At 41.1% G+C, this 19,158-nt stretch overlaps 2 protein-coding genes across 3 annotated transcripts; both read left to right on the top strand.

Moving 5' to 3' along the window:
• Positions 1-734: 734 nt before the first annotated feature.
• On the top strand, positions 735-18,726 carry LOC110051065 (uncharacterized). Of its 2 annotated transcripts, none has more exons than XM_089283521.1 (10): positions 735-960; positions 3,323-3,430; positions 3,699-3,854; positions 4,289-4,408; positions 5,260-5,433; positions 6,199-6,375; positions 7,009-7,179; positions 15,160-15,339; positions 15,777-16,055; positions 16,732-18,726. In XM_089283521.1, exons 1-10 carry the CDS (start codon positions 894-896, stop codon positions 17,247-17,249), a joined length of 1,950 nt encoding a protein of 649 aa, XP_089139647.1. In that variant the 5' UTR covers positions 735-893; the 3' UTR covers positions 17,250-18,726. The 2 variants fall into 2 exon arrangements, with proteins under 2 accessions (XP_089139647.1, XP_089139639.1); XM_089283513.1 differs by lacking the exon at positions 735-960 and adding an exon at positions 1,833-2,331.
• On the top strand, positions 7,188-14,640 carry LOC110051066 (serine protease 1-like). The gene is made up of 5 exons (XM_020757037.2): positions 7,188-9,416; positions 11,244-11,337; positions 11,431-11,595; positions 11,888-12,163; positions 12,343-14,640. Exons 1-5 carry the CDS (start codon positions 9,297-9,299, stop codon positions 12,864-12,866), a joined length of 1,179 nt encoding a protein of 392 aa, XP_020612696.2. The 5' UTR covers positions 7,188-9,296; the 3' UTR covers positions 12,867-14,640.
• Positions 18,727-19,158: the final 432 nt, after the last annotated feature.

Genomic DNA, 19,158 nt, shown 5'->3' with positions numbered 1-19,158 from the left:
GCCTTTCTGGTGAAAAGAAACCGACGTCAGGACAGTGCAGTTTTCCCCGCCTGCTGAATGCTGATTGGTTAAGTCAAGGTTTCAGATAGAGTCACCAGTCGTATGTAAAGAGAAACTCGTCTAGCCAGAAATTCCCCCTTTCGATCCTCTATTCTATATCTCTCGCCACCAGAGGACCGAGTATCCGAATAGTCTGGTTTCAAACATTCATGTAGGATGGAAGAGCAAAAACCTGCAGTGTTGTAAAGGCCTTTTTTATGAGCTTACATCGTGAGGAAGGTTTTCGCCTTATGCTACGGACCCAATAATTCTTACTCTCGCGATATTCAGGGGAAAGCCTCACAGGCTTTTAAGATTTCGAAGACCTGGATCTCCTACATGGGACCGGGTTCGCAAGAGAATAAGTCACGCGGGCCTTACTGGTCCTAGGCTGCAAGAGCACCCGGATTTTGTGCCCCATGTGTTTCGATCTTGAAAGTCAATACCAAAAACAATAGTTAACTTACAAAGGCTTCCGCTATACCGGGGTGATCGGACAGCTCGCCAGACCTGTCATCGCATCTTACATGTATCGATCGATCTATTTGAATAGTGCAAACCGAAAGAAAATCTGCAATGCGGAAACAGTTTTGTTGGATTGACAAAAAATAAACTTCCCCAAAATGCTCTCCCGATCCTGTACGTGTAATAGGAAGAGAAGGCGTTCTTTTGTCTTAAGACATCACGTATAAAACATATGTTAGCCGGCCGTAGGAGTGCTAAGTTTGACGTCATAGATAGACAGACATAAAACAAATCTTCGAAGCATAGTCATAAAACGTCACTCGTTTGCTTAGCACGCAACCAGGTATAGACGAAATCGTTTTTTCCTGTTTCGTCTTCTTCATCAAGCAATGAAACTACAGTTTTACTTAGCATCTATTATTTGTGTCTGCTGCTGCCTGTGGAGACAAGTCACAAGTAAGTGAATCACCAAGTGAAGTGTATTCGGTTTCTACAAGTATTTGTGTTTAGTTGCAGCGCCTTGATCACCAGGTTAAGTAATTTTGGGTTGCCACAACCGTCAAACGAGCAACATTTGCGTAATGGGACAACGGTGCGGAAAATTCCTGGCCAAGTTCCGGCTGAGATCGCTGAAAGAAAACGACAAACCAGCAGTGTAACGCTTCGAAATTTACAACTGCGACATGGGACCTACCCCCCACCCTCACCCCGATCTTCCAACCGTTGCCGTAAGAACCCGTCCCCCTTGGGGAATAAGGTAACTCTCCAGCCTTCATCGTTGAAAGAAAGAAAGAACCGCGAGAGAACTTCCACGGCGTTGAGGAAATAGCGTGGCTGTGGGTAGTCAAAAGTTATTCTGACCTTAAGAATTGCAAAAGCCCTGGATTAAAATTGTGAAATTTTATTAGCGCACGCAAATCCCAGCGGGCTGAGGAGAACAGATCAGTAGAGCAATTTCTTTGTTCCTACATGTATTTTTAAAACTACTATTTGGTTTCTTTTTCTCGCATGCCTACCGGAAATTCCATTACTAATGTCACTAATGAATTCTTGATGTTTATTCTGCTCTGAACCAGCGGCGCTCGAGTCACACTCAGTGTATTTTATCTCAAAGCATAATTGTGTTATAATCGGCCAGGGGTCGTGAGGAAGTCAAGTCGATTATCCAAACCTATTTTTATCTCCTGGTTGATGCCGTTCTTTCTTCTCGTCACCTGCTCGCATCATATTGTATTCATATTGTAATGAGTAATTAGACTTAAATATTGATAATTACGCCGGATCAACAGTCCGGCATTAAACGTAATTTATGAAAAGTGACGTCGAGTATATATCCCCTGTATCCTTGCAAGAAACGTGAATGTGTTTAATGTTTGATGATATACTGACAGTGCCACGTATTCGCAAAAACAAAACAGTTCGATGGCGGGATAGTAGCAGGGGGAGAACTACAATTCTTCCTTTTAGGCCTTTTAGTTCCTATGTTTTTAGAATTTTGTCAATAAACTTTTCTAAAAAACTTCGTTTGATTCAGCTCCACGGAGATCAAATGAATTTTCACGCTTCACGGGATTTCAATAGTATAATTAGGTATGTCAGTATATCTGGTTCAAAAAATGTTTTGTAACGGTCGTTGGCGGTCGTTAAGACCACTTAGCTGCAAGTCTGACATGTCCAGGTATATATCCCTTACAATCCCTCGTAAACTGGAACTCGCTGGATATTTCAGCTATTTCTTAATAGCTGAAACTCTTTTACTCGTTGCTGGGCAAAGTTTACACGATTACGGCTTAAATGCAGGCCAGCGAGAAGCTGTCAAAAGAACAGGTATGATTAATTTGAATTTTGAAACGTCTTAAAAGGCCTTCGTCATGTTCAGAAGGTGAGCGCTTAACGTTTGCGTTTAATGAAATGGGTGGCCAATTAACTATTGAAAAAGGGAATGCCATCCTAATAATATATGAATATAGGTCTTGCCTTACTTGTATAGATTACAATATTAAATTTTGACTGTTTGATTTATAAAATTGTATAATTAATATCTTGTGTTCAGTAACCAGTTGTGTTTCTTTGTGGACCTGTGTCTTCTAAAACTGCGACTACCTTGTAAATTGCTTCAACTGGCATCCCAGTGGTAAACAGCAAATAATAAATACTTACAGTTATGTAACGGCAAGATAAAACAGATCTAACTTATGGATATAAATTGAAGTTGCTTGCATAATCATGCAGTTTCAGTTATACAAATTAGCGCTTTTCTTGAGTCCCTCTCTGTGAGTGAAATGGTATGCATCTTACCTCTGCTTCAGGTCGTTAGTTTGTAAAGGGACAAAACTTTCAAGAAAAAACATTGTCGCTCAATTTAGCTCTTTTAACTCGTCGAGGGATTAACGAATGTCGCGCATGGGGAAATGAAAAACATGAGGCCCTAAAAGGGTTTTTTTTGGAGTACGGGATATTTAGGTAAAAAGTTAACAGAATACTGGATGTTTGGGGGAAACATTAATGGGACAATTAGGGATATTAAGAACAAATTTTCCTGGAAATAGAGTAGCAAATTGATAGTTTTTGACATTGAAATTTACGGGATACGGGATAATTAGACGAATTCCACGGGATAGGGGATAGTCAGACCTCCCCTTCTAATTGGGCCTCAAAAATGAGTTCACAGTTATCAACCCGCTTATTCGATGGTCTTTATTGGCTCAAATGCTAGTTTACGTTCTTTCTTTGGTGCCAACGTATTGTCTAGAATCGAGAACTTTCCTTCGCGCCGAAGTCTTAATTCATTATTTCGTGTTTTAAAATGTCTTCACAGGCTGTGTTGATAATCACCATTTCTGTCCTTCATGGCGCCAACGTGGAGAATGTACGAAAAACCCTGCGTACATGAGGCAATACTGCAAGAAAAGCTGCGGCCTTTGTGGTAAGTTATCGCTGGACTCCTGAACTGAATTTAATTTTCGCGCTCATAGATAGTCGATCAACTAGTCCAGCAGAAATAATCCAAGTCGCTCCTAAGAAGGACTTGATGATGAGAACGCACTGCATCAAGGGGAGGCCGATCGGAAAATACAAATACAACTATTTTCGGGTTGGAAACCTTAACAAAGAGAAAGTCAAGACACTCTTGAAACTTCACGAATAAAGTGCGTTAGTTGATGTTATTTTGTTTGTTGTTGTTGTTGTTTTAGCTCCAGTAAGTTCCTGGGGAGCCTGGAGGAGTTGGTCTAAGTGTACAAAGACTTGTGGAGGCGGTTCCAGGTTTAGGACGCGCACGTGCTATGGCAGAGCACGCTGCTACGGGCTCAGCTATCAATCCGTGAGATGTAACGTTCAGCAGTGTCCAGGTACGGTGATTCACGCCACATTTTACTGATGTACTGCAATGGAATGACTTTCAATCAACAAAATCAAAGCAATTACAATAGCTAATGGTAACGAACGGACGCAACACAAAGACTGTCCAGGGGGTCTAAAAAATCCACTGGAGCCTCACTAGGGTCATTAGGAGAAACTCTGACGGCCAAAATTGGGTGCATATAACGCGCAGGAATTTCTCCAAGATTAACGGGGTTTCGGCAGAGCTCAGTGGAAGCGGTCTACGATTAATTTTGGGTCTTAATCTGACTGCTTAATCATTGACATCTCAAGGGTGTGTAGCTTTGACTGTGTTCTAATATTGACGATCGAGGAATAAATTGTAGAGCAGTTTAATTACGATTAGTAATCGACCCCGCATTGCAAATATGACACATCTTTACTCTTTGTTCATTACACTTAGTTTCGTCATCAAGTTGCTTCGATAACAACTGGATGTGTGATTCCTGGGCCAGAAATGGAGAATGTCAGAAAAATCCTCGATATATGGTGCCTAACTGCAAGAAAAGCTGCAAAAAGTGCGGTATGTTGTTCCCAGACTCTTTCGGTCACCAAAAACACAGACATCTTTCACCTTTCCCAAATTTATGAAACATCCATTCGTTCTTTTTGCTTTAATCTGATTTTCAAATTTTTTTGACCTTACTGGCGTATATTTTGCCTTACTTATTAATTATTTTCAGGTTTAGTTCTATTTGAAAGAGCTTATATGAAAAAATATTCAGTCTCAGAATTAGACTGCGAGCAATCTCTCTTTTCCTCGAAAATCCGTGGGAAGAACCCCCAAAAAGTAAGCGTGCGAGCGTGACTGCGAGCGTGACACCCGCGCTACGACAGTCACGCTCACACGCTTACTTGTTTTCCGTTCTTCCCTACGGTTTTCGAGGAAAAGAGAAACTCCTTACAGTCTATCTCATAATTCATCAAATGTTTTCGTTCGCGCACGATTGGTTTAAATGCGTCACGTGAATGAATACCGCGCGTGTTGCGAAAAATATTTGAAAGGTAATGAACACGATAGCCTCCATTTGGCGCGAAAATATGCTCGGATATTTGTCCTTGGACATTATCTGTTCCCTAAAGTTCACAGTTTTCCTCCAGTTACGCTCTCGGAAAACTGTTCGCGGACAAATATCTGAGCATATTTCGCATGATCTGTTCCTTGAAGCTGAGGGTGCATCACTCAATTTTCACTGTGAGCTCTGATTGGTACGTTGCGGTATTTGGAGCTTAATTGTGATTGGCCACATACAATCGGTTTGATTTCGGGAACCCAATATCTAGAAAACCACTCTGGTAACAAAATTTCCCCACCTTAGAGGAAGCAAGTGCTTTAAGTATGATACATAACTAAACTGGTTTTCATTTTCACAGTTGTTAATGGTAACTGGGGAGCCTGGGGCGGATGGACCACATGTTCAAAGACCTGCGGGTTCGGCATCAAGTCAAGAAGCCGAACATGCTCTAATCCAGTCCCTCAAAATGGCGGCCGTCCCTGTGCAGGGCCCTCTACTCAATCGACATCTTGTAATCCCTCACCATGCAAAGGTAATGCAACTTAGTGTCATTTTGCTTTCCGTTTCTCGTGGATAACTGTTGTGTGCATTACGTGTCCAAAAGATCATCCAATAATTATTTACCGTTTTTCTGCTTCTACGTGTTACAATAATTAAAAAGGAAATGGTGACCGTGTTTTACGTAACCTCACTGCAAAGTTGGAACAATTTCAATAACACTTCAATTTAGACCCCCGTCTCAGAAGGAGGCTTGCGATTCATCTGGAACGACTCGGAATACTTCAACCCCTCCCCCTTGTGGGATGCTATTCCATCGCAAGGAATTCACCGGCGCTCATTTATACACGAGGATAGAGAAAGGCTTTTTAAAAGAAAAGTGTATTGCCTAAGAGGACAACGCAATGATGTCTGTCAGGGCTCAAATTCGGACCGCTCGATCCAAAGTGCAGTGTTCTAGTTATAAGGCCTCGTCGTCTCCCTGGCTTTAGGTGTAACAAGTATTGGCAGCTATTTGGAAGTCTCCCAGGCGTTCTCTAGTCGTTGCATCAGGCTCTGTAAACAAGAAGTAGCGTTTCTCTAGCTCTTCTACATAATAAAGCTTACAAAATACAAGGGTTATGTATTTTTACGTCATAACCGACTTTTTAACCAGTCAGAAATCGCGTTATGTGGTCACATTTTTTGAAGCACAGGTATAAGCCAATCAAAGAACGTATTATTGTTATAAATTTAATCACAATTCGAGAGTGACCTTCATGTAATATACATATTTTTGAGTTTGCTTCTTATTCTACAGTGCCAGTTCATGGCAACTGGGGAGCCTGGGGCGGATGGAGCGCGTGTTCAAAGACTTGCGGGGGTGGTACCATGTTCAAGAGCCGTACATGCTCTAATCCAGCCCCTCAGAATGGAGGCCGTACCTGTGCAGGGCCCTCTACTCAGTCCCAATCCTGTAACTCTTCACCATGCAAGGGTAACGTAGCTAGCACTTTATTGTTACTACCGTTGTTGTTGTTGTTGTTGTTGCTGTTGTGATTCAATGTCTCAATAGACCACGTTTGATATATCAATATTCTAACATGGTTCCGAGGCTTTCAGGACAAACTTCTATGTTTGGCGGTGTTTTCTTTGCATCCAAGTATCATTTGGGAATTGAAAGACAAAGAAAACTTTAAAATTTGCAATTTTGACCCGAAAGCTTCGGATCGATGTTAGAATATTGATATATCGAAAGTGGTCTATTGAAGCTCGAATGTTACAGTAGCAGAGCTGCTGATCAAAATTGTTCTGCTTTGTTTCTTCTTTCTACCTTCGTATTTTTCCACTCAAGCGTGCAAAATGCTTTAAAGAACAACATCAAATTGAAATAGCATTCAGTTTAGAAGCTTTAAGTAGTTTAAATCTTGATATGTGTTGGTTAACACCCTTTCTGTTTGCCGATACGTTCTCTTTAATATCAGTTGGGAGAACTTATTTTTACAGCAAGAATATCCTCTGATAGAAGCTTTTCTTAATTCTCATTACTTGTTTGCCTGGCAAATTATTGATATTGTTATAGGACGTATTTTGAGTTTCTCCGCGTTAAACGTCTATTTTACATGTCTAGTTAATGGTAATTGGGCCGCTTGGGGCGAATGGGGCATTTGCTCAAAGACCTGCGGCGGCGGTTACAGGAGAAGGGACCGAACATGTACCAATCCAGCCCCTCACAATGGTGGCCTGGTCTGCCAAGGGTCCAGCTTCCAGTTAGCGAATTGTAACATACAGCTGTGTCCAGGTAACGAATATGTAAATTTGCTTCACGTATTGTAAGAACATCAGTCATGAATATGATTATTCGTACACTTCGTAGCCGGAGGGAAAGTCTTTTTTTTTTTCTTCAGTTTTCCCATGAAATTGAATGAGGCGGATCGATTTTGTCCTGGGGGTGGTACTCTGTAAATATTTGTGTATGGGTGTGCCGTAGGACACAGAAACTCTTAGCTGATACTAGACCATGATCAGCTTGATTTTCCAAACCCTATACTAGACAAGGCACCAAACACCCCTACCTTATCCCAAACTAGCTGTTTTCAGTGCAAAAACTTTATCACTATCGTTGTCCAACATACGCTAACTTAAAAAGATTTTACAAAGTCACTTCTGAGTTTCAATTTCTATTATAGAACCCTGGGTAAAGAGCCTCGTTTTCAAGCTAAATTATTTATACACTGGTTGCTTTTCCGTTAAATTATACTTTCTTCTAGGGCCAAAACTGTATGTCTGATTTCTGTACCCTATCCTAGACTAAACTGCTTGAAAACCATACCTTTCACAGCGGCACACGTCCATATAACTTATATGTGGGAGTACCCCACCTCCGGAGATTTTGCTAAGTGACGCCACAACACCTTGTCCCATGTCATTAGCACGTGCGACTTCGAGACAGGCAGAGAGCAGAATCTGGACGGAAAACTCACAGTCGATGCAAGTTCCTACTGTGTATTCAAAATCCGCGAGTCCGCTCAATTTATGGCAAAAGTCCGCATTCCGTGCGCTCTTTAGAGGGCCAAATCAGCCCAGATCTGTCGATCTGCCAATGTACTCCCCTGTTCCCCTCTTTACCCGGTTCTTCTTGAACAACATGCATGTGTATCTTGTTTTTCTTTGACACACGCATTTGTTTCAGTCGCCACGCGCTTGGCACGCGCTCGTCTGCCTCAAGCCACAAACGCACCACGCGCTCTCCGCAAACTTCAAACGTAAAGCGAAATAGAAATGGAAATGTTTACTATGCATTCCTAGAGAATAAAATAGATTCAAGATTGTCGCCCATAACTGATAAAAGATTTATTCTAAACATAAATGGACGGAACCGTTGGATTCGATAAATTTCGTGAGAAGGATCGAAGTGACTTAGTCCTAAATGGAATTTTTACGGTATGGGAGTCTTCGTTAATTATATCTTTTTTCATCAGCGATGACGAGTTCCTGTCAACACGTGGCCACATTTATACAGCGGTCAACTATAATTAGTGTCAATTATGAATTGAAATTGTTATGTTTGCCAAAAAAACCCATCCAGTCTTGTCCTGAATGCAACACCTTCGCCCTATAAACAAAGGTTTCTTGACGTCATTTTACCTTCACGAATTCCAAGACTTTTCCTTTAATTACTCCGTTACCAAAGGTTAACAAGCTTACGTAAGTTTTAGAAATAAGTCAGCTCTCCTTGTGCCAAATCCAGGGTTGCGAGCAGTAGGAAAGATCGAAGCGACTCTGGTTGTTTGATCAAATTTTCCATCTTTGGGATTTTTGCCTATAAAGTTGCAACATCTACGAGTTTTTCCACGCTTAAATTCGTGATAGCTTTGAATTTTCTACAAACCACTTTTGTTAGCACATTGAGGGATGTTACCTCGTTTTTGACATTTTTCAATCTCCGACCTTCTCGCTGCGTTTTCATTGTGTTTCCTGATGTGAGAGACAATTCTCAACGCACACAGTTTGACCCACGCGGAGACGCAATGACTGGAACGCTTAACTTTATAAGCATTTTTAAAAAGGGCAAAACTGTTTCACGATGTGCTATTTTATTCACAAAAGATTCTTCTATCAGTGTTGGCCGAAATGTCTCCAAACATATAACCGATTTATTTTGGATCTCTCGGAAAAAGCCAATCGAATTCCTGTTTCGGACCCTGTGGCTGGTTTCCAACAGTTTTCACCGTTTCTGTTTCACGTCTCAATTTCATTCCGTCAGCGAGTCACCTCATCTCACAACGGGAGCGGCTGGATTATAAAGGCAAGCGGACGGACTTTATAGAGAAATTTAAGCTTCATTCTTCGTCGTTGCAAAGCACGTTTTGTGGTTAGCGGTGAATTCATTGAAGTCGAGTGGCGATTTTTAATTTTATGAGCAGTTCGCGCGCGTTAGAGAAACATCTGAAGATGAGCAGTGTTTTCAAGATCTCTTTCATTGCTGTTTTGTTGATGGTTGTTCTTCTCACGTCAAACGGATGCAAAGCTACAAGGGTAAGTCTGAATTTGTTTACGTTTATAACTGTCTAAGTAGGATTAGTCCATGTTTTAAGACCAAGTGGTCTCGCATGTTAAGCAAGCATCATTTATCCGTAATCATTTGATGTCGGTATTCACTTTTGCCGGTTCCTCACTCGCCACGAACGTTTAAGACCAGGAAACTTTGTTTAACTTCGCGCAAAATGTGATTATGACCCTAGTTCAAAACTATGGTTGTAGGCTAATTTATCAAATATTTAACTCAATTCAGTTACGAACGTGCCTGTGAAGTCTTGGAAAAAGCTAACACCAAAGATCTGCAAAATTCAGACAATTTCCTATTCAGGCGTCCTTTTTTCATACACAATAGTTCGTTTTCCCGTTTGTCTGGCATGCTGTTAAATTCCACACTTCTAACTTGCTTTTGTCGCTGGCGTACTGTGAAAATCCTCAGCAGGCAAAAGAAATTTAAGAGTCAAAGAATCCAGATTTTCTTTCCTTTTTTGGCCTCTAATCGGCTGTGGCACATTGCCAAACCATTTTCTATAATCTCTATGAAAAGTTGTGCTAGTAGATACTCAGGGGATTCATTTAAAAATGTGCGCAAAATCAAGAAAAAAAAGTAAATGAAATATGGTCTGTCTGTTCCCAGAAGAAATTACAATATGTTGGTAGTGTTAGCAATGGAAATCACCCAGGATTAGTACAACAACAACGCTAAATGATGTTTGAAGATTTTCGCCCTTTTTTCGCCTTGGGACTGTAATTAAATTAGAATGGCATCGTTGGCACATAACAATTAATCAATTAATACTAATTAGGGATTAGTTTGATGACCAGTAATCAATTGATGATAAGTTAACAACATGTTTTTGTATCGGTTAATAATCGATTTATCCGACTCTAAGTTGATTATATATTGCCTTGATCATTATTTGATCATGTTGTAAAGAAGTTTCTTATTCACTGAGAGTTTGGGCAGCTTACACAACTTTTTATCAGATTTTTAAGAACGATGAAACAAGCTACTGAGAATACCAGCAAAGTCCTCTGTGGCGACGAAACGGTTCTTCTTGCTAAAAGGGGCTACATCACGTTCTGCGCATCTTAAAAAAGTTAAGCCTAAATTTTTCAAATTCGCCGTTTGTAATCCGCGTCAATCTTCTCCATCCTTAGCCTTGCTTGCTCCTTTATGGTTTATTAAATTTATCATTTTTTGGTGTTTTTTTTATCTTAGCAAACTACTATTTCCACGTTTCCTTCAATTTAAAGGTGATTTTGTTCATGGCCAAAATAACTCAAAATGCGTGACTGAGCTTCTTTAAACCTGTTTCAGGTTTTGAGATGGTGAGACAAGTGAACTAGAAGAAGGTCACTTAGAATAATCAAGACGGATTCCGCTCAAACTTCGAGCAATAAATGCAAAAATTATTGACTAAAAATTTACTTACAGCACGGTAACTTTTTGAGTACTATTTAAAACATCTCACTTTGATTAATTTCTCTAAGTGGCCCCGCGATTAAATTCTCAAGCATTCTCGTAAGAGTCAATGTCAAACCTCGTAAGAATGCTTAATGCGTGTGGTTTTGTGTTTTCAACTAACGCGAAACGTGTGTTTTAATTGCAATATGGATAACTTCAAGTTCAATTTTCTCTCGCGGGGTCAGCTGGAGAGCTTAAATCTCGATAAGTTCTTCTTACCTTTATTCAAAACATTACCATGCTATGAGGGTTTTTTGGTAACTTTATTTTCGCCACTATTGCTCGAATGTTCTGCGAAATCATAAAAATTTTTTAACTTCAGACCTATGCAATAAATACCGGTTTTATCTTGTTTTCAGACAATTTGGACAGGTGAATATGGATATGACGAGGCTCGTACCAATAATGATGATGATGACGATGGAAATGATGATGATTTCTCTGGCGAGGCTGGTAATGACAGAGTCCATCTCGTATTGTCATAGCTAAAGCTTTTTCTAAATCCCCTCATCGACTGTACTTCTAATATCTATTACTTGGTTGCAGCGGTAGATGGAAACTGGGGCCCTTGGAACAAATGGAGCAAATGTGTTCAAAACTGCGGTGGAGCAGGAAGGAAAAGAAGATTAAGATACTGTATCGATCCACCCCCGGAACACGGAGGAAGGCCCTGCGAAGGGTATGGAGTCCAGACACAACGGTGTACTACAGGTACGAACTCTTTAATTTACTGCTCCATTTATTTCATTCGTGTACTGTTCTTTTAAGACGTGGGTGAAACGGGAAGGGAAGTTCCCCGCTCGGGGTGGTGAGAAAAGAGCGGACGGAAGTGGGATTTCCTAGCGCGTCGAGAACCCGGAAAAAGGCATTTTGTTCTCAAAAAAATGTCTCGACATTTTGTTGTACAAAATGAACTAAGAGGCAAAAGCTCTGATCTTAAGAAAGCCGCAGGCACCAGGCATAAAAGAAATAAAATAACTATTTTCTTTTTTGTTTGAACTAGGCAAAACCAAGCTACCCTCAAGTCGTATAGTTGGTGGCAAGGTAACTTCCATTCAAAACTGGCCGTGGCAAGTTGGGCTCCAGTCGCCTCACGATGGTTCCATCTTCTGCGGCGGGTCCTTACTCAACAAAGAATGGGTGGTAACCGCTGCACATTGTGTGGAGAATTTTGTTGGCAGGAAACGCGGTTGCGTCGACTCAGACCCCAGACGGCAATTTAAGGTTGTCTTGGGAGAATCGGATCTAAAGAAAGTTGAAGGAAACGAGACATATAGTTGTAAGAGAATTTGTTTGGTCGTTTTCAATTTTGTGTTTTCTTTTCAATATTTTTTTTTCTCAGCTTCATCGGTGAAACTGAATTATTTAGGTTTTATTTTTTGTTAAACATATATAATTTTGAGGAGAATCACCGTCCACTAGTCTTCTAAAATTTTTTTCTTATTATTTCTTATATAGATGTTTCCAACATTTGTGTTCATCAAAAATACAACGATCAAACTATGGACTATGATATCGCCCTCTTGCACTTAAGCAAAGCAGTCAACTACACCGATTCTGTAAGCCCCATCTGCTTGGCAGATTCAGCGCGTAATTATTCAGCCAGTGCGCGATGCTTCGTGACGGGATGGGGTCAAATAGAGGAGTCCGGTCCTGTATCAGACAAACTGCGTGTGGCCCGGGTCCCAATCATCGAGCGCAGCAAGTGCGCGAAGATGTATAAAGGAAGCCGCATTACATCGCGCATGCTCTGTGCCGGGTATGAGCAGGGTCGGATTGACAGTTGCCAAGGCGACAGTGGAGGACCACTGGCTTGTCTGGAAAACGATAGAACGTTCGTATTGGCTGGGGCTGTCAGCTGGGGCTTTGGATGCGCCCAGAAGAAGAGACCTGGGGTCTACACAAACATCAACTGTTTGCGTTCGTGGATAGCCTGTAACCAAGGCGACTTGACGTCTTGTGGGCGGAAGGATTGTGAATAAACCTCTCCTGGTAACATGGTGCTTTCTCAAGGCCAACTGAACAAGTTATTATATCCAAAGCTTGCCGTGTAGTTTAGAAGAGTCAGAATTGCAATAGCGATTTAATAACACTCCCTTAAACCTTAAAGCTAAAAAATGGTCAACACACAATTTCTGGTAGAACAGTCGATACAATAAGTATTACTCATCAGTAATATTTTTTTTGAAAATAACGGAGACAATTCTCGCGTGTTCATTTTGTGGAGAACTACAGTCAATGAGAGTATAGACCATGGCAATAGCCTAACCCGTAACTCTTGAGGAATCTTGAGATATCATCACAAGTTTTTCCAATAAGTGAATCAGACTTAAAATGACGTTAACTGCCTATTGCAAGCGAATTTTCACAGGAAATCGTCGGCTTCTTGCAAAAGTGAAAAACTTTTATATTTTGCCTGTTATTTGCAATTTTACTGTAGGAAAAAAGAACGGACTGAACAAATTGTGCATGATCTACACTCCATAAAAATGGCGCCAAAAATGTAGAAGGTTTTGTAGTGGAAAATCTCGCTTGCAACACCTGATTCCACTTGAGTTGTGAACATTTCAGACGTTATTTCCCAGGTCTCTTAGAGTGTAGCCGGAGAAGGAAAAAGTTTGATCGATTTGTTAAATATTCTCACAAAATAGTTTAATTTTTCGCTTGATTTACTTTCTGAAGATGGATACTTTTATTCATTGTAACTTTTTATTGTTCATACTTTTTACTATACTTAGTTATTTTATAATTACTTGTAGATTTTAAGCACAGAGGGCCACTAGTTTATCAGTTTATACTGTCAAGTGTCACCCTCTCTAAATAAAGTTAATTGATTGATACTGCTTAGACTATCCTTTATGGATCTCATTTACTTTTCATGTGATCATTGATGATATTCCTCCAATTTGCAGCACCCAGTTTGTATCGTGACCAACAAGGAAATTTTATATGTTGACATGAAGGCTTAAGGTCCACTCTAGACAAGATTAAAGATTAGCTACTTTTCTAGTGGAAGTTAACAATGTTGTAAGAACATTGAAGCTAGATTTCGGCCCCTGTTCATGTTGGTTTTCCAAGGACCCTTAGTCAGTACTGAATGTAAACATAGGGTTGTTTTATGCTATTTATAGAGGATTAGCCATTATGAAATAAATAGTAGACGCTAAGTTATTGAGAGTTAAGGCGTATTGTTTTATAGGTATACATAATTAGAGTTATTTTGTAAGTTTATAACGTACGTAACCATGGAAACAACGTAAATACAGCTCTTGCTCTTGAACAATCTCGTTCACAGCGTTTTCGGTCAGCAGTGACTAAACGCCCAACGCTCTTGACAAAATCCTGTTATGTTTTGTTTGTGCGCATGCTGTCTCGCCTTCCCGTTTCGCCCCGAAGTTTCAATTCTTGGTTCTAACTAAAAGGGTAGCGGGCTCTGTGAATGAGATTGAAGGATCTTAGGCAAGCAAGGCATAAAGAAGCTACGACTCAATATATTTGGTCATTCTGAATTTAAATCATATTTTACTAAAGTAGAAAGACATTAAAGAAGTAATAATAAACTATAAAGGCTAAAGAAACAAGAATGGTTAACATTGGGGTAAGACTGATTATGAATTAGCGGTTGAAAAATTCAGCCTATTTTTTAGTCAAGATGCCCCTTGCATCACGTGGTTTCTTCAAAGAGAAGAGCATGTTATCTGAAGTGTTTTGCATTTTGTTAGACGCTTTATTAAAACAAAAAATGAAACAAAAAAATGGTCTCTTCTCATATGAACTGTGCGGCTCATTCAACAAACTTACGCTTTTTCGTAACTTTTCTCCCCTGCGCTTCATTTGGTATACTCTAATTCAATTAGTCACAAGTGGTAACCTGACTGCTTCGGTGAATAGGCAAATTAATTAGTGGAAAGTAGGTATCTATTTGGGTTTCGCGGCAAAAAAAAAAAACCGTAAACACCGGCGAGAGCCGCACTCGCAGATAAGCCACATCCCGAGTTTGGCAACTCAAATAACGCGGCTGCATATCTCAAATCACTTCCCTGGCCGGGCTTCCATGCAGTCTCTTCAACCCCGTTCGTGTCCACGTGCACAATTAAACCCGTCCATTAACAGACCGAGTTTTAAATTATATGGTATTAAAAGCGGCGTTTAATGTAGCTTAGTCGGTACAGAATGAGGAAAGCTTTATTTACCATAAGCAGTGTTTCCCTCAAAAATTGAGAACACGATTTCTTCCCTTGACATGTCACTTACCACTGCTGTGTTCTTCCCTAGTGGTTGATGGTCAGTGGGGTCTCTGGAGCCAATGGACTCCCTGCTCAAAGACATGTGGTGTTGGATTCACTATAAGAAATCGATACTGCGACAACCCTGCTCCTGAGAACGATGGTAAACCTTGTGTTGGAAAGAATCAAGAAACGCGTCCATGCTCACTGAAAGATCAGTGCCCAGCTGGTAAGTGACAAGAAACTCGAGTCAGTCACATCATCTCGTTCGCAGCGGCTATTAGATTGTCTCGTAATGCTAACGGACTGTCACGTAGTGCTTGTTGAGAAATAAGTTAGATAGATAGATAGACACCTTTATTTAAAAATAAAAATGTAAAGGTAAATATTTCAGGGTAGTCCCTTCAGGGAGATTACAAAGCATCTCTGCTATCAATAGGAGTCCTGAAGCTATTACCTAACATAAATTACACAATAATCGGATATATACAAAAATAAAAACATAAATATGCGATCAACAAGGAGATATACATGTAGTCTGCAGATTCTCTTAAATTCACATTAACTATCATTGAAATAAATAGGATGATGTCAAGTGGTGGTATCACAAATCTCACCTTCTCCAACGTTTCTTCTTTAATAATGCCCACTATCTTATTTGCACAGAAATCTGCGGTCGCCCTAAACCCAGTGCTAGTCGTATTGTGGGAGGTGAAGTAGCCTCCAATCGAGACTGGCCGTGGCAGATTGGGCTCCAGAAACAGGACGATGATTTCATATTTTGCGGAGGATCTCTCATCAACCAGGAGTGGGTGTTGACCGCAGCCCACTGTATCACCCGTAACAGTCCAAGTAGAAACGGATGCGTAGCACCGAATCCTGGATTGAGAATTATACTTGGAGAATTTGATAAGGACAACATTGATGGCCACGAGGTTCAAAAGAGTAAGTTGAAATTGGTGCTGAGACACGGTATTTTGAATTATTGAATTTTGAATTTTGGCTAAGTGCAAAATTACCTTCAAGTTGAAGGAAACCTGAAATAATGGTTTACTAAGATAGAAAAACACTAAAGAGGTAATAATAAACCATAAAGGAACGAGGACGGTTAAGGATGGAGAAGATTAACACGGATTGCAAACGACGAACTTGAAAGAAGAGGCTTTTAAAACTTTTTAAGATGCGCAAACCGTGACGTAACCCCTTTATAATTAATTACCACGATACGCTTTGAATGCCTGAATGTCACTTCCTAACAAGAGAACTAACATATGCAACACCATAAAGGCAATACTTTTTAATTCATTTGTTGAAAAGAATGTTGTATTGTCTTACGAGCGGTGAATAATCAGCTTTCACCCTTCACTACAAGTAAAAATTTTGCACAATGCCAGTTATTTAATCTTGGCTATGACCATAGAACTGTACCAGATGAAAGCGTTAGTAGATTAGAAGCATACGGTTAGAGGTTAGAGTGAGGTCTGGGGCTAGGTCACGTGACATCATTGTGCTACGAGACTGCGACTTCAATTCAGTTACTCGCGAGATTGATTAGGTTGTAGCGTCTTCTTGCAATATCTAACGAACCAAATAATAACTCTGGTACTCTGTTTTCCTGTAGCCGTATCCGAAATTTGTATGCATCCCGAATACAACCACAGTATCTTCAACAACGACATCGCACTCCTGCGCTTTGCAAGCCCCTTGGCTGGGTACAACGAGACCATGAGCCCGGTCTGTCTGCCGACCGCTTCCAGTCACTTCCCCGTGGGGACAAACTGCTCGGTGACCGGGTGGGGGAGAACGCACCAATCGGGCTGGAGCTCCAGAAAACTCCGCGTCGCCCGTGTTCCCATCATTGATCACGCCACTTGTAAACAGCAGTACCTGGAAGGCGACGGGGAAATTGTCACCGACAAGATGATCTGCGCCGGCTACCAGGAGGGTAAGGTGGACAGCTGCAAGGGAGACAGCGGAGGACCCTTTGTGTGTAAGGAGGGGGGCAGATACGTTCTTGCTGGAGCCACAAGCTGGGGAGTAGGCTGTGCTCAGGCGGGGAGGCCTGGTGTATACACCGACATCAAGAAGTTCTTGGATTGGATTGACGGACATATTTCCCCAGCAGAACCAGACCCATAAACTAAAACTGCGTGAAGTTCTTTACAGCTCCTACTTGTTAGACCGTTCACAGCCTCTCTATTTACGCCGCGAAAGACAAAGCGAGCGAAGTGAGCGCGAAGTATGCGGTGGTGGGGGTTGGGGTTTGCGAGGGAAGCGAGCATGTCGCTTCCCACCCCCTACCTAGTCAAGTCCTCCGTTTCGCGCTGGCGTCCAATTCTCTCGCGATTCTATCAGCGCGTTCAACGATCGAATAAATATAGGAGAAAATAGAGGGCTGTGAACAGTCTACTACTTGTCTGGCTACAATGTGCTTGTCGTGTAGTTTCGAAAATTAAAATTGAAAAGGTCACTTTCTAGTTGCTTCAGCAAAAGCGCTATTTGACTGTAAGAACCATGAAATACTGTTTACAAAGTACTTCCAATCTTTATCTCACTCTGGTGTCTAAATCACCGAAGACATTTCCGAGATAGAACGTTTTCATTCACATGACCAGCAGCCATGCAAAGTTATTGGAACAAAATGAAGTGTTCACATAAGAAAAGAGTTCACCTCCCAGAGGATTGGTTCGGTACAACATGGCCGCCGTTTCATTGTTTTGGAACACCAATATGGCTGCCGTGACGTCATGTGAAGGCGCTTCATAAGTTACGAAGATTTTTGAAGACTTTCGAAAACCCCTGAAGACGTCCTACAAAATGTTAATACTGTGCAGAGGCGGATCTAGGGAAGGGGGCCGGAGGGCCTGCCCCCTCCCCCTTTAGCTCAAGGTCTGGATACTGGCGCCCCCATTAGGTCAAGGTCTGGATCCGCCCCTACTGCGTATTCGTCCAATTAGCTGTTCTTTAAAGCTCTGGAAAGCAAATTTTCCAAGCACATTCTCTGAAGGTCCGCAAGGTCCTGTTTTTGTCTTTTAATATATATGTACTATCAAAACTCATTGAATCGGTAGGTGTTTAGCTGAAGATTTTTCTCTTTCATGTCTTTAGCCTTTTTGAAGTCAATAGTCGAGCCATCACAGTATTTAGGGCAAAAGGTACGTGCGCGTTTTTTTTATACAGGCAAATGTTTTGGCATTTATCTCCAGCACAGTATTCGCGGGCTTCAAATTTCGTCACGATGCCTTTTATCTTTTCTGTTGTAAAAATATTAAACGATATGTAAACGATATGTTAAACTATATGTGAACGATATGTAGATATGGCGATTGTTTTCATGATTGTTTTAATGGTCAGCCTGCGAACGCTGTGAAAAAAAGGGAAAACAAAAGGAACTCCGCGGTTCGCAGGCCATGTAAAGATATATTTTACGGTTTACAAGGTAAAATAACTGTTGATAAATGTTGGCAATGTAAGTGTTAATGTATACAGTAAACTACAATAGCCAGTTGTAGATCGTTGACCTTTTTCTTATAGAGAATGATTTCGTAATCAACTATAGCGTGACACTGTACAGCTCTTTCAAGAATTTACTTAAAAAGTGATTACTCTTGCCACATATGGATGCAGACGTTTGTAAGTTGATACTGTAGACGGAATGATGGCGGCATCAGGGTGGGGGCGGCGATTGCGTGGGGGTTTCTGCCACCCGCCTTCCGTCCTCCGCCGTCCGTTTCCCCGTTCCACAGACCATGGATTTACACCTATCTACTCACGTGATGCATCACTTGTTTCGTGTTAGCTAATGTTACAGTAATCTTGCAGCTGTGCTTCGAAGCACCCAAAATGGCTGATACCGAGTCAACTGATGGCAAGTTAGAGAAGAGAGAATAGACATACTCGAGTTCCATTAAATCTGAGCTTAACACGGGCAAATAAAGAATTCGCAGAACGATTCTGGCCACTTTTATCGCTGCTCTCGGCCCGCTCAGCTATGGTTATTGCCTCGGATATTCATCGTCTGCTTTAGAGGATTTAGCAAGTGCATGTC

Source organism: Orbicella faveolata, unplaced genomic scaffold (genome assembly GCF_042242905.1).
Source record: "Orbicella faveolata isolate gen_17 unplaced genomic scaffold, um_ofav_v1 contig_1, whole genome shotgun sequence".
Classification (NCBI taxonomy): Eukaryota; Metazoa; Cnidaria; class Anthozoa; order Scleractinia; family Merulinidae; genus Orbicella; species Orbicella faveolata.
Note: the sequence above shows the minus strand (reverse complement) of the source record. Positions and strands in the feature narration are given on the sequence as shown.

Coding starts and splice junctions, on each gene's coding strand:
- LOC110051065 (XM_089283513.1), top strand. CDS start 2,097: ATGTCAGTATATCTGGTTCAAAAAATGTTTTGTAACGGTCGTTGGCGG. Junction 2,332..3,322: donor AGAAGCTGTCAAAAGAACAG/GTATGATTAATT, acceptor ATGTCTTCACAG/GCTGTGTTGATAATCACCAT. Junction 4,409..5,259: donor GAAAAGCTGCAAAAAGTGCG/GTATGTTGTTCC, acceptor TCATTTTCACAG/TTGTTAATGGTAACTGGGGA.
- LOC110051066 (XM_020757037.2), top strand. CDS start 9,297: ATGAGCAGTTCGCGCGCGTTAGAGAAACATCTGAAGATGAGCAGTGTT. Junction 11,338..11,430: donor TGATTTCTCTGGCGAGGCTG/GTAATGACAGAG, acceptor ACTTGGTTGCAG/CGGTAGATGGAAACTGGGGC. Junction 12,164..12,342: donor AGGAAACGAGACATATAGTT/GTAAGAGAATTT, acceptor TTTCTTATATAG/ATGTTTCCAACATTTGTGTT.